The sequence below is a fragment of the Hypanus sabinus genome, chromosome 14 (genome assembly GCF_030144855.1).
Source record: "Hypanus sabinus isolate sHypSab1 chromosome 14, sHypSab1.hap1, whole genome shotgun sequence".
Lineage (NCBI taxonomy): Eukaryota > Metazoa > Chordata > Chondrichthyes > Myliobatiformes > Dasyatidae > Hypanus > Hypanus sabinus.
In genome coordinates, this window is record NC_082719.1 from 59740420 (window position 1) to 59754521 (window position 14102).

The 14102-nt window shown below is 38.0% G+C and overlaps 1 protein-coding gene across 4 annotated transcripts in view; it reads left to right on the plus strand.

Moving 5' to 3' along the window:
• Positions 1 to 14102, plus strand: part of pcm1 (pericentriolar material 1) — a 135379-nt gene that overhangs the window by 55933 nt on the left and 65344 nt on the right. For all 4 annotated transcript variants that reach the window (XM_059989291.1, XM_059989293.1, XM_059989292.1 and 1 more), the window contains 4 exons: positions 1500 to 1629; positions 1982 to 2116; positions 10733 to 10923; positions 11872 to 12102. In XM_059989291.1, the coding sequence (XP_059845274.1) occupies positions 1500 to 1629; positions 1982 to 2116; positions 10733 to 10923; positions 11872 to 12102 (687 nt within the window). The remainder of the gene's footprint in view (positions 1 to 1499; positions 1630 to 1981; positions 2117 to 10732; positions 10924 to 11871; positions 12103 to 14102) is intronic.

The window sequence follows — 14102 nt, forward strand, 5'->3', positions numbered from 1 at the left end:
GCCTCAAGCACAAAAATAGACTTGGCTTAAAGTCGTGACTTGTTATATAGTCTAAACCACAGTATCGATAGTACCAGTCTGGTTTATTTGGTTACACTTCTTGAAGATTGCAAGTTTGATTTTTGGATGCAGGACAACTTTTTATTTTGACTTACTCCAGTGTAGAAATAAAGAGAATGTTGCATTGTCTTAGATGGGGACATTAAACTGAGATTTATTTGCCTTCTCTTTCTAACTTCTTAAGGCTTTATTTAAAATGTGCCTGGGCATGATTGCCTCAAGAACAGCTTAAAAAAATGTTAGTAGGCAGGTCAGTCTCATTCATGTTATTTACATTTAGAATATTTCCTTCCACAATTATTCTTATTACCTGCCACCAGGAATTTATAACCACCTGTTTTGAGCAGACATTATTACCAACAGCATTTGGTGTCAGGCTTTATTTATAGCAGTTTGATTTGGTGGCCTAAATGGGAGATGTTGCTGGATAAGGGCAGACAAGTCCTTGGTATTTGTATTTCTTTTTCTGAAGTGTCCAAGACACACTATGAAATTCTTGTGAAAATCTTTGACTCAAATAAGTTTCTAGGATAGCAATGGAGAACAATAAAATGCCAAGATTAATTGTTGCAATGGGACAGTCCCAGGCAAACAATAACATTTCATCACTGATTTTTTTTTTCTGATTCCTTCAGTGGTACCATTCATTTTATAACTCTTTCCAAAGAATAACACATTTAGCACTGCAGTGTTCCTTCACTAGTATTATGAAATAACAGTCAAAATAAAAATGGTTATATTTTCATCCAAAAATAAACTTGCAGCTTTTAACTGCAAAGGCGAAAATTAATCTCCAGGTTGTTACATGGTGACCTATATCTACTTGCGTAGTAAATTTACTTTGAACTTTGAATTATTACTGAATTGGTCAACTCAACACAATTGAAACCAAGACTGACATTTGTGCCTTTCAATGGCTATGCTTCCTAGAAAGCAAAATATTTTGTTTCTTCAAATGCTTGATGCAGTGAATGAGTAGAACTTAAGCAAAACACTTAACATTGTTCTATGCTCTATTTGTGTTCAAAAGTTTGCATTTGCCCAGCAAAGTGGTAAAGTTTCATTCAAACAAGAGAAAATCTGTGGTTGCTAGAAATTCGAGCAACACACACAAAATGCTGGGGGAGCTCAGTAGGCCAGGCATCATCTAGTAAAAGAGTGCAAGAATCCTGCCAAAGGATTTTGGCCCGAATGTCGACTGTACTCCTTTCCTGGACACTCGCATGGCCTGCTGAGTTCCTCCAGCAATTTGTGTGTGTGTTGCAATGTTTCATTCATTTTTTTTAATATAACAGTCTGACCATGTTTTATAGTCTGTTTGTGTTTACAGTAGTTTCTGAATTTTAGTACATATGCAGAATAATTGTCCTTATAGTGTTTAGAAATGTTGATACTAATGCAGCATCTTTTTTATTTCTGAATGTGGATACCTGTGATAGGGAGAAGTTCTATGAGGCTAAACTTCAGCAACAACAGCATGAACTGAAGCAATTACAAGAAGAAAGGGAGCGCTTAATTGAAATTCAAGAGAAGATTAAGCATCTGCAGGGATCATGCCCTCATCTACAGGTTGATTTTTTTTTAGTGCAGCATGGGGATTGCGTGTGTTGGCATTTGTTTACATTATTTTGGAATAGGGAAAAATTTTCCTCTGTAAGAAAAAAGGAAAATATTTATATTGCTTCAGTTTTTAACTTTTTGCTCTGTTACTGAATTTCAAAACATTTGTCTTGCTGTAAAAGGAAAATTGTTATTTAGGTCATTGTTTGATATCAATCATTTACATTTTTATAATGCTTTCTGAAAATACAGTAAAGTTCTTGGCATTTATTATAAATAGAGTTTAAAATTCATGGTTTGGTGTCTCTTACAAATTGTTTGGATCCATATATAAACACATATTGTCTTTGTTTATGTGCAGCTACCTATATCAAGTGCAAGAAATCTGTCAAAAATAAAAGTCCCCATTGTTACATCTACTCCTACCGTTAGCGTTCAGGGTGCAACAGCAGAGGTATTGCCGGACCCAGTTGCAGCCCCCCCTCCTGATAGTGAGGTAATAGCTATATTATCATTCTTGTTTGATTATGTAATTATGAGGAGCATCTTTATTTGTTTTAAGAGGAACAGTGCAACATTAATTTGAAGTTTGTTTATTTTTTTGAAGTACTAAAATGTCTTGTGATCTTTAGTTAGGAGAGAACATTTTGAAAAATTAATTTAAAAATGTATGTGATGTTTTTTTTTAAAGCTAGGAGCTGAAAAAGGTAACAGAGAGAGCCTCAAGTAGAAGTATTTAAGTCCAGAGTCCTAATGGTGGAGATGTGTATTATCAGATATAGGTAGTGGTAAATGAGTGAATATTTTCAAATGTTCACACTAAGGAAGGACTCCTTGGAACTAACTGCCAAAGATGTTTTATTACGTGGGATGTGAGATGGGAAGCAGCTGGTAATTTGTAATTGCTTTATTGTTGTCACATGTATTGAGATACAGTGAGTATTAGCTTTGTTTATACATCATAAAACACAACATTCCATACACAAGTACATGAGGGAGTACATAAAGAAGAAAAATAACAATGAATATATTGTGTTGGAGATGAAAGAAAATACAATTAAGGTAAATGGTTAATGAAGGTGCAAGAGCATGACAAAGTAGATTGAGGGATCAAGAATTTTACAAGAGGTCTGTTATCCTGTTGTTCCAGAGATGATGGTAGGGCCAAGGATCTGTTTCAGGTGAATTGTAGTCGGTCTAGGTCCCAGGATGCTTGGAGTTGTTGTGTGCCATGATGAGCCTCATGAAGACTCATGTCAGAGCCACCAGGCAATATTTGTTAAGGCACATTACCTTTTTTTCTTTGGCTCTGGGGTGAATGTGGTTGTCTTAAAGCGGGTAGAAATTTGCAGATAATGGCTTCGGTATGAATTTTGTTACTGGTCTCTAGGAAGGTGATTTATTTTTTTCTTTTTGCTAATGGATTAAACTTAGATGTTTAATTAAACATGCAGCTTAAACTTGACCAGAGGTCTCATCCTGTAAAGTTTACAGCTTTCTTTTGTAACTGCATGGATTCTCATTTTGTAATATAATATAAAACATATTTTTTATATTTTGTTCATTGCATTTGTGTGTTATTTGCTAGACTGGTATTTATTGCCTATTTGTTATTATCTCTGGCGTGAGAACCTTGCTAGGTTCATTTAGAGTGCAATTAGGTGTCCACTGCGTTGCTGTAGGTCTCTGCAAGATTAGTAATAAAACTCATGCATGGTAGGCATGTTCAAATTTCTACCTGCTTTAAGACAACCACAATTATCACAGTGCCAAAGAAAAATAAGGTAATTGATGGATCGGATCAAATAAGGATTGTCAACTTTATTTCTCTGGCTGCCATGATAGGATTCAAACTTGTGTCTATCAGTCAAATTGCAGAACTTTGTATACTAGTCCTGTAATTTAACTACATTGGCTTCCAGTTAATTGGGCCATGAGTTAACCAGGAAAGCCATTTATTTGGGACAAGACTTTAAAAAAAAACTAATCCAAGAAAGTAGCTGGGGTTCCCTTTATTTATCTGGAACATTGTGAAGCTTAATTGGGACAGGAGACTGTTGCTGAACATTTTCTAACTTGCATCAGTCATGCACTGTGCTTGGAGCGAGCAGTTTTTAAATAGCATTAGTTGATTGTGTTTGTGTTCTAAAAGCAGTGATTTTTGTTACTGATAGTTGGTGAGAAACAATTCTGAACCGTTTTGCTCACTGTGTTTTCAAGCATTCAAGCTTGGAGATGTCAAAAACAGCCAGGAGTGAAAAACAAAAAGTTACTATGGTAACTTAAAAAAGGTACTATGACGAATTTGTAGGTATAGACAGTCATCTTGAATGTTACAAAATGAAGATTTGGAGGATGCAGTCGTTGAAAGCATTGTATGAAGGCCACCCATTATCTGCACTAGATGTCTGTGTTGATTTTGTTCATTTACAGTCAATCAAAAGAACAGCAGCATATACTGGAATAATTGTTTCTCGAAAACTGTTAAGAACGAATATGGTTTTATAGTATTGTAGTAGTATTAGTAGTGTTCTAATTTATTTGGATTTCATTTAAATATTGGATTTGTTATGCAGTTTGTCTTTTTTTTAATGTATCTTTTAAAATATTTCCATGAAATTTCGGCTAATTGAGGCAGCTGATTAATTGGGCCAAAATGTACTGGTCTCGATGTGTTCTAATTAACCAGAATCCACTGCACTAAGTTTCCACCAAACAGTATTGAGCTGCAAGCTAACAATTTCACACATAGGAATATCATAGAGTAACAGATTGTATGAGATTTGAGATGGTAATCCTGCAGAGGTTAGAGTTAATTACTTTGGTGGGATGATGGCTGTTTTGAAATGGAAGCCGAATCGTATTTAGGAAAATGGAAAGCCAGTTAGAATGCCTTCCATGGTACATCTGTAGAAATTTGCAAGTGTCTTTGTTGACATAACTCAAATATCCTCAAATTCCTACTGAAGTATAGCCGATGGCGTGCCTCGTTTGTAGCTACATTGATATGTTGGGCCCAGGATAGATCTTCAGAGATATGAAATTGCTCACTCTTTCCAATTCTGATCCCTCTATGAGGACTTGTATATGTTCCTTCGCCCCATCCTTTCTAAAGTCCACAGTAAGTTCTTTGCTCTTCCTGACGTTGAATGCAAGGTTGTAGTTGTGACAGCAATCAACTAGCTGATGTATTTCTGTATCTCATTCTTGTATGCCCTGTTGTCACCATATTAAAGCCAATTGTTGTGTCATCAGCAAATTTATTGATGGTATTCAAACTGTTCCTAGTCGCACAGTCATGCGTGTGTAGGGAGTAGAGCAGTGGGTGAAGCACACATCTCTGAGGTGCACCAGTATTAATTGTCAGCAAGGTTTAGATGGGGATCTGCAGAGAGTGGTCTTCTAGTGAGGAAGTCAAGGATTCAGTGGCAGAAGAAGGTACAGGAGCCCAGGTTTTGAAGCTTTTTGATTGCATTAAATGCTGAGCTATAGTCAATAAACAGCAGCCCGACATAGATTGTATTGTCCAGGTGATCCAAGGCAGTGTGAAAAGCCACTGAGATTGCATCTGCCATTGACGTATTATTGCTATAGGCAAATTGCAGTGGGATCAGGTCTTGCTGAGATGGGAGTTGATTCTAGCCATTACTGACCTCTCAAATGCTTTACCTTAGATGTGAGTGCTACTGGATAATAGTCGTAAAGGCAGCTCACCCTGCTCTTAGGCAGTGGTATGATTGTTGCCCTGATGAAGCAAGTGAGAACTTTCAACTATAGCAGTGAGGATTAAAAATGCCTTTGAAATCCTGCCAGTTGGTTGGCACAGGTTTTCCAAGCCCTACCAGGTACTCATTCGGGACTTGTTATCTTTCACTCTCTTGAAAGAGAGCTTGATAGAGATCACAGAGTTACTGGGTGCTGCAAAGATCCTCGTGTCTGAAGTTTCATTCTTCCTTTCAAACTATGGATAAAAGGCACTGAGGCATAAAAGTTGTATCCTTTGGTGCGAAGAACAAAAATTGTACAGTGGTGTCAAAGTCGCAAAATTAGTTGTTTTTTAGGTTTGTAGGGATGCTTTTGGAGGCAGCATGGGAGACACATTAGAATTTAGGAACAGGGATGGGGTGGGAGGGAAGATAGAGGTAAGGGGTAGTAAATTAAGAGTCAGGGCACGGGCCAGAGGCTAGGTCTGAGTGCTCACAGTAGAAGGCCAGTGATCCCCGTATCACTGCCTGACAAATCTGTTGGAATTCTTTGAAGAAATAATAAGCAGGATATAAAAAGGAGGTTCGTTTGATAACGTGTACTCGGATTTTCAGATGGCCTTTGACAAGGTGCCACATATGAGGCTGTTTAACAAGCTACGAGCCCATGGTATTACAGGAAAGATTCTAGCTTGGATGAAGTAGTGGCTGATTGGCGGGAGGGAAAGAAAGGGAATAAAGGGAGCCTTTTCTGGTTGGGTGACGGTGACTAGTGGTGTTCCACAGGGGTTTGTGTTGGCACTGACACTTTTTACATTATATGTCAGTGATTTAGATGATGGAATTGTTGGTTTTGTTGCAGTTTGCAGATGAAATAAAGTTGAGGAAATGAAGAGGCTACAGAACGATTAAGACAGATTAGGAGAATGAGCAAAGAACTGTCAAATGGTCATTCACTTTGGTAGAAGAAATGAAAGAGTTGACTGTTTTCTAAATGGAGAGAAAATAACAAAAATCTGAGGTGCAAAGGGACTTGGGAGTCCTTGTGCAAGATCCTCTAAAGGTTAATTTGCAACGTGAGTCTGCAGTAAGGAAGGCAAAGGTGATGTTTGCATTCATTTCCAGAAGACTAGAAGATAATGGCAAGGTTGTAATGTTGAGACTTTATATAGCACTGATGAGGCCTCACTTATTGTGAGCAGTTTTGGGTCTCTTGCCTTAGAAAGGATTTACTGAAACTGAAGAGGGTTGAAAGGTTCACGAATGATTCCAGGATTAAATGGCTTATCATATGAGGAGCATTTGATGGCTCTGGGCTTGCATTCAGAAGAATACAGTTAGTCTGTATGTTGAGGAATTATTTCAGAGTAGCGTGACTGAAGTTGCCCATGCCTGTTCAGGAGCCTGATAGTTGTTGGGTAATAACTGGTAATGTGAGATCTAAGGCTTCTGTATTTCCAGCCTGATGGTAGTAACGAGATGGCCAGGATGGTGGGAGTCTGATGATGGATTCTGCTTTCTTGCGGCAGTGCTCCACATAGAAGTACTCAATAGTGGGGAGTGCTTGGGATGGATTGCCCTGTGTCCACCATTTTCTGTAGCTCTTTCTATTCCTTGGTATATCTTTGACATATGACATGAAATTTATTATGCAGCAGCAGTATAGTGCAAGGCATAAAAATCTAAAGAATTAGAAATATAAATAAAGTACAAAAAATTTCCCAAGTGCCTTTTATTGGTTCTATTATTTCTCAATTGTTGATATAACAGACTAGTATTTTTAGTTTTTTTTCTCTCCCTTCATTCTGAAATAGCTAAAATTCAACCTGCAGGAGCTATTCCACAATTTCTAAAATTTTGGATGATGATAGTTAGGTTATCTCTAAAAGTCACTTTCAGTCCTATGATATGACATCAGGTCCTTGGAGTTTATCAATTTTCAACCTTTAAGAATGTGGATTAGTGCATAAAGGGGTGGAACACTTTTCTTGTGCCAGGAGTAGCAGATTTGGTATGGTAATTGTGTAAAACATGCTTGATATATAGAAGGTAAAAATTAAAGGGGGAGCTGATGGAGCTGTAACACTCAGAGCTAAAACATGGGAGCAGAATTAGGCTACTTGACCCATCAGTTCTGCTGCACTATTTAATCATGGCTGATCCTTTTCTCCCCTCCTCAGCTCCACACCCCAGCCGTCTCCCTATAACCTTTCGATGCCATATTTAATCAAGAACCTATAAAGCTCTGCCTTAAATACCCCCAATGACCAGGCCTCCACAGTTCTCTGTGGTAATAAATTCCACAAATTCACCACCTTTGGCTAAAGAATTTTCACCGCATCTCTGTTTTGAATGGATGCCCCTCTATCCTGAGGCTGTGCCCTCTTGTCCTTGATTCCCCTACACCATGGGAAACATCCTTTCCACATCTACTCTGTCTAGGCTTTTCAACATTCGAAAGGTTTCAATGAGATCTTCCATCATTCTTCTAAATTCCAGTGAGTACAGACTCCAAACTATCAAAATGTTCTTCGTATGATAACCCATTCATTCCTGGAATCTTTCATGTGAACCTCCCTGGAACCCGCTCCTATGCCAGCAAGTCTTTTCTTACATGAGGAGCCCACAACAGTTCACAGTACTCAAGATGAGACCTTACTAAAACCTCAGCATGACCTCCCTGCTTTTATATTCAAGACCTCTTGAAATGAATGTTAGTATTGCATTTTCCTTTCTCAACACTGACTCTTCCTGCAAGTTAACCTTCAGGATGTTCTGTACATGGACTCTCAAGTCCCTTGGCGTTTCCGAATTTTGGATTTTCTCCCCTTTTAGAAAATAGTCCGTGTGAATGACCATGCATTTTCCAACATTGTATTTCATTTGCCACTCTCTTGCCCATTCTAATCTGTCTAACTCCTTATGCAGCCTATCTGTTTCCTCAACACTACCTGCCCCTCCACCAATCTTTGTCTCTTCTGCAAACGTGGTAATAAAGCAGTCTATTCCATTGTCTAAATCATTTATATACAGCATAAAAAGAAGCAGTCTCAATGCTGACCCCTGTAAAGGTTTGTCTCTGCCCTGAGGAGTATGAGATGGAGAGGGTGGTGAGGTACTTTGAGGGCTCAGCCCCTTGAGGAGGACCCCCTTCCTAGTCCCCTCGAGCAGGAGTGTGCAGACCTCCCCCCTGGGCTCTTCAGGAGCAGTCAACTAGCAAAGGATCCTTTTATTACCACTTAGTCACTGGCAGCCAACCAGAAAAGGATCCTCTTATTCCAACTTACTGCCTCCTACCAATCAACTAATGCTCTAACCATGCCAGTAACTTGCCTGTAATACCATGGGCTCTTACTTTGGTAAGCAGCTTCATGTGTGACACCTTGTCAAAGGCTTTCTGATAGTCCATATATACAACATCCAGTGCATCTCCTTTATCTAATCTCCTCAAAGGTTCCTTCAGGTTTGTCACAGAAGAGTTTCCCTTAAGGAAACCATGCTGACTTTGTCCTATCTTGTCCAATGTCACCAAGTATTCCATAACCTCATGCTTAAACAATAGACTCTGACCACTGACGTCAGACTAAGTGGCCTGTAATTTCCTTTTTGCTGCCTTCCTTAAAAAGTGGAGTGACATTTGCACTTTTTCAGTCCTCTGGCACCAGGCCAGAGTCCAATGATTTTTGAAAGATCATTACTAATGCCTCCACAATCTCTACTGCTTCCTCTTTCAGAACTCTAGGGTGCAGTTCATCTGGTCTGCGTGACTTGTGTACCCTTAGGTCTTTCAGCTTTTTGAGTACCTTCTACCTTGCAATAGTAGCTGGACTCCCTTCTCTTTCCTCACACTCTTCAACATCTAGCACGCTGCTGGTGTCTTCCATAGTGAAGACATGCAAAATACTCATTTAGTTCATTTGCCATTTCCTTATCCCCCATTATTATTTCTCCGCTCTTTTTCTAGCAGTCCTATATCCATTCTCACCTTTTATTTTTTACACATTTGAAAAAGCTTTTACTATCCACTTTGATATTGTTTGTCGGCTTGCTTTTGTATTTCATCTTTTCCCTCTTAATGATTCTCTCTCTGTAGGGTTTTAAAAGTTTCGCAATCCTCTGTCTCCCCACTAATTCTTGCTTTGTTGTATGCCCTCTCTTTTGCTTTTACAGTAGCTTTGACATCCCTTGTCAACTATGGTTGTACTATTTTGCCATTTGAATATTTCTTTGTTCTTGGAATACATCTATCCTGCACTTTCCTCATTTTTCCCAGAAGCTTGTGCCATTGTTGCTCTGTTGCTATCCCTGCCATTGTCTCCTTCCAATTTACTTTGGGCACCTCCTCTCTCTTACCACTGTAATTTCCCATAGTCCAGTGAAATACTGCTATGTCAGACTTTACTTTCTCCTATCAAATTCCAAGTTGAACTCAATCATATTGTGATCACAATCTCCTAAGGGGTTTTTTTTTACCTTAAGATCCCTAATCACCTCTGGTTCATAATGTAACACCCAATCCAATATATTAGCTGATCCCCCAGTAGGCTCCATGACAAACTGCTCTAAAAAGCCATCCCATTGGCATTCAACAAACTCACTCTCTTGAGATCAATTTCCAACCAGATTTTCCCAATCGACCTACTTGTTGAGATCTCCCATGACTATCATAACATTGCCCTTTTGGCTTACCTTTTCTATTTCCTGTTGTAATCTCTGGTCCACATCCTAGCTACTGTTGGGAGGCCTGTGCCTAAGTACCTTCAGGGTCTTTTTACCTTTGCAATTTCTTAATTCAACCCACAAGAATTCAACATCTTCCGATCCTCTGTCACATCGTTCTACTGATTTGATGCCATTCTTTACCTGCAGAGCCACGCCACCCCCTTTGCCGACTATCCCTCAGACAATGTGTAACCTTGGACATTCATCACCCAACTATAACCATCCTTCAGCCACAATTCAGCAATGGCCACAACATTATTCCTGCCAATCAGTAATAGTGCAGCGAGATCATCCACCTTATTTCTTTACACTTCATTCACTGAGATACAACACTTTTGAGCACTATATTTGCTACCCTTTTTGATGATGCATCCCAAATGCTTTTCCTGCTGGCAACAATTATGCCCTATCATCTGCTTGCCCTTTCTGACAGTCTGACTGCATGTAAAAATTTGATTTTTTTTAATATAACCACCCATCCTATCCTGAGTCCCTTCACTCTGGTTCCCACCCCCCATCAAAGTAGTTTAAACCCTCCCCAACAGCTCTAACAAACCTGCACACAAAAATATTGGTTCCTCTCGGGTTCATGTGCAACTGAAATTATTTTCTCTTTAAAAGATAATTATAAAATAGCTTTGTATCGTGTGACTACTGTTGCATTTATTTTTATAAAATATGATTAGCTGTGGTCAGAGATGCGTAAGCACCAAATTCTACGAGAAGAATTGCGCCAGAGAAGAAAACAACTTGAAGCATTGATGGCCGAGCATCAACGACAAAAAGCTTTGACTGATAGCAACTCCATTATTGCTGCATCTGTCAGGAGTGAAGAGACAGAGACACAGTGCACACATCAGCTTAGCAGAACTGAAAGGTTAGATCATGATAATTAAGAACATTTACTGTATTTTACTTTGAATAAGTCCCAGTGATTGAAAATTGTTTGTTAACTATTTGATCACTCTACTGAACATACAATTTTTTGAAAATAAACCATCAAAAGTATGGTCTGTTTTGCTAATTGTAGATAAAATAAACATCATTTTGAGAAGTAAATAGGAGAGGTGTATATTTAATTTTACCAATCATTACCTCTTGTGTGGCTAATGGCGTTGATGTGATATTCCACTTTTTAAAAATTCCAGTCTTTTTTTTTTTGAAAAGAATCATCACAGTGCCAGTGACGTGTATATTTTTGCTATTGTTAAGTATAGCTTGGCATAGACACTGAGCTAGGTTTTCACGTACTGGAACACTTGCTTCTATATGTTATATTTCACATCTTTTAGAAATTCTAAATTGTCAATAATTTGAACTAAGCGTTAAGAAATTAGGTAAATGTGAGAATTCAATACTTCTGCATTTTAATCAGTCATCAGTAACTGAGTCAAATGGAATTCATTTTCTACTGTAAGTCTTTGTGTAGATGATTGGCATCTTTTGCTCTCATGAAATGAATTCATCTATCCAGTGAATCATTAACTGCCTGAAAATAGGAAATTTTGTTTGGAACTTTTGTGACCAGCAGAAGAAAGTTGCTTTTAAAGGATAATATTGGGAATTCAGAACCAGATCCCGATACCCAAATGCTCAGGAGGTTTCACCATTCCATCCAATGAAGGTGAAGCTCCAAAATTTCAGGAAAAATTAGCTTTTTTGCTTTGTGCTAGATCTGTATGGGCAAATTGTGAAAAGTGCAGGGGGATAGTGTCTACTGGCATAATTTCTTTTGATGCCCATGAGAACTTCTCTTGAATATTGAATGGATTTTCTACAGTATCATTTAAACTCCAGATAATCTTAAGACCATTAATGTTAACAGGACAATGGCCACTTGGGGTGGTTCTACTCAAGGTGGATTCGATTATGAAGAGGATGACAATGAAGAGGAGATGTATAACGATGTTGATGAAGAAGATGATAATGAATATCAATCTGATGGGATCACACAACCAGAAGAAGCTCTTGAGACAACTTCCCATGAAACTTATAGAACGAATCCCAATCGTAGCCAATGTCAAAGAACACACAATACACGAGAGAGCAAGAACAGGTTAGATGTCATTGAATATGTTTAAAAACAATGAACATTGACAAACAAATAATCTCTGCATATAACTAAGAGAATCTTAACAACTCAACAAATATATTGCTTTGATATCTGCTAGCCATGGAACAGCCTGAAAAAAGCCTGAAAAAATCTTTGTAGTGAATCATCGGGCTGTAATTAAAAATCTTATCAAGTTAGATATGGAGTGACTCCTTTGCTTCTAAGAACTATTTGAGGAAATGTGTATAAAAGAATCATGAGAATTTCACTTCAGAAAAGAGAAGGGTTAACAATATTTGTGCATTTTGTAAATGTCATTAGAAGGTCAACAGTTTTCTGGCTGGATCTGCATGAAATTATGATTTATCATGGAATACAACTTGTATTTAATTTATTTCTCAGTGTAACTTGCAGGAAGTAAAATTTGGAGGAAAATACCTATTTTGTCTGAAAATTAATTCACAGAAAGTTGATTAAAAATTTAGGATATAATTCTAGTATTTTGAACACTTGTCCTGAAGTGTAATCAAACTTAATGCTGTTTTAAGATCCTAAATTGTCTTAAGTTAGTCTTGCCCTAAAGATTAAGTTTTCAGGTATACAATATCAGCTGTCGTATGTGTTGCCATTTTTATTTGCTGTATTTTGCCTTCTCAGTCATATTTAATTTATTTACCACATTTCCAATTTTAAAATGCTGTAGCATTCTGATTTAAAAAAAATTTTTTTTATTAGTTTTTCAAAACATTTTACAAATTTAAAAACCCCAAATCCCAATGAGGAACATTAAAACAGTGCAAAATTAAGCATACAATAACAATATGCTACAAAGGAAGAGAATTTAGCAAAAAAAAAGCAACTGAATTAAAGACAAGTAAGCTTAGTGTCCTCCCCAAGCCCCACGACACAAGAAAAAACAGCAGCAACTCCAGACCAACCACAACACAATATAGAGAGTATATGTCAGGACAGCCAAACTCCCAGACTGTGAATACACTCAGCAAAAGAGGGTAATAATGCCTTCTACAAGAAAAAAAAGGAGCTGAAAGCAAGGGACCAAAAAGAAAAAAAAACCCTAGTCAAGAGGAAGGTTATGAAAGTACTCGATAAAAGGTCCCCAGACCTTATGGAACTTTAGATCCGAATTGAGAACTGAATAATGAATTTTTTCGAGGTCCAAACAGGCCATGATGTCGTTAAGCCATTGAGCATGAGTGGGCGGGGCAACATCTCTCCATCTGAGGAGGATCAAGCGTCTAGCCAGGAGAGAGGCAAAGGATAATATTCGGCATTTGGTCGGACCCAGACATAAATCTGTCTCGCCCCAAAAACCGAACAGAGCAATTAAGGGGTTTGGTTCTAGGTGCTGATTCAGAATACACGATAACGTAGTGAAGACATCTTTCCAGAATTTCTCCAAGCTAGGACAGAACCAGTACATATGGATGAGAGAGGCCACGCCCCTCTTGCATTTATCACAGTTAGGGCACTCGGGTTGGCCATGGAAGAAAGACCAGAAGTTAGCACAACGTATATTAGCTGCCCAATAATATAAACGAAAGTTAGGTAAAGCCATGCCACCCTCTTTTTTAGATTTTTGGAGATGGATTTTATTAATTCTAGCGCGCTTATTCTGCCACAGATATGACAAAATAATAGAGTCTAAGGAATCAAAAAAAGATTTAGGAATAAAAATTGGGATAGATTGAAATAGGTATAAAAATTTGGGGAGAACATACATTTTAACAACATTGATACGACCTACCAAAGACATAGATAGAGGTGACCATTGTACCAGACTCTGTTTTATAGCATATGAAAGATTGGCAAAGTTTTCACGAAAGAGATCTTTGAACTTCCTTGTGACTGTAATTCCAAGATAAGTAAATTGATTATGGACTACTTTAAAAGGGAGATCATGAAATGTTAGTTTTTGTGCTTCTTTATTAATTGGGAGAAGTTCACTTATGTAAATTAAGTTTATAGCCAGAGATCTGGCTAAA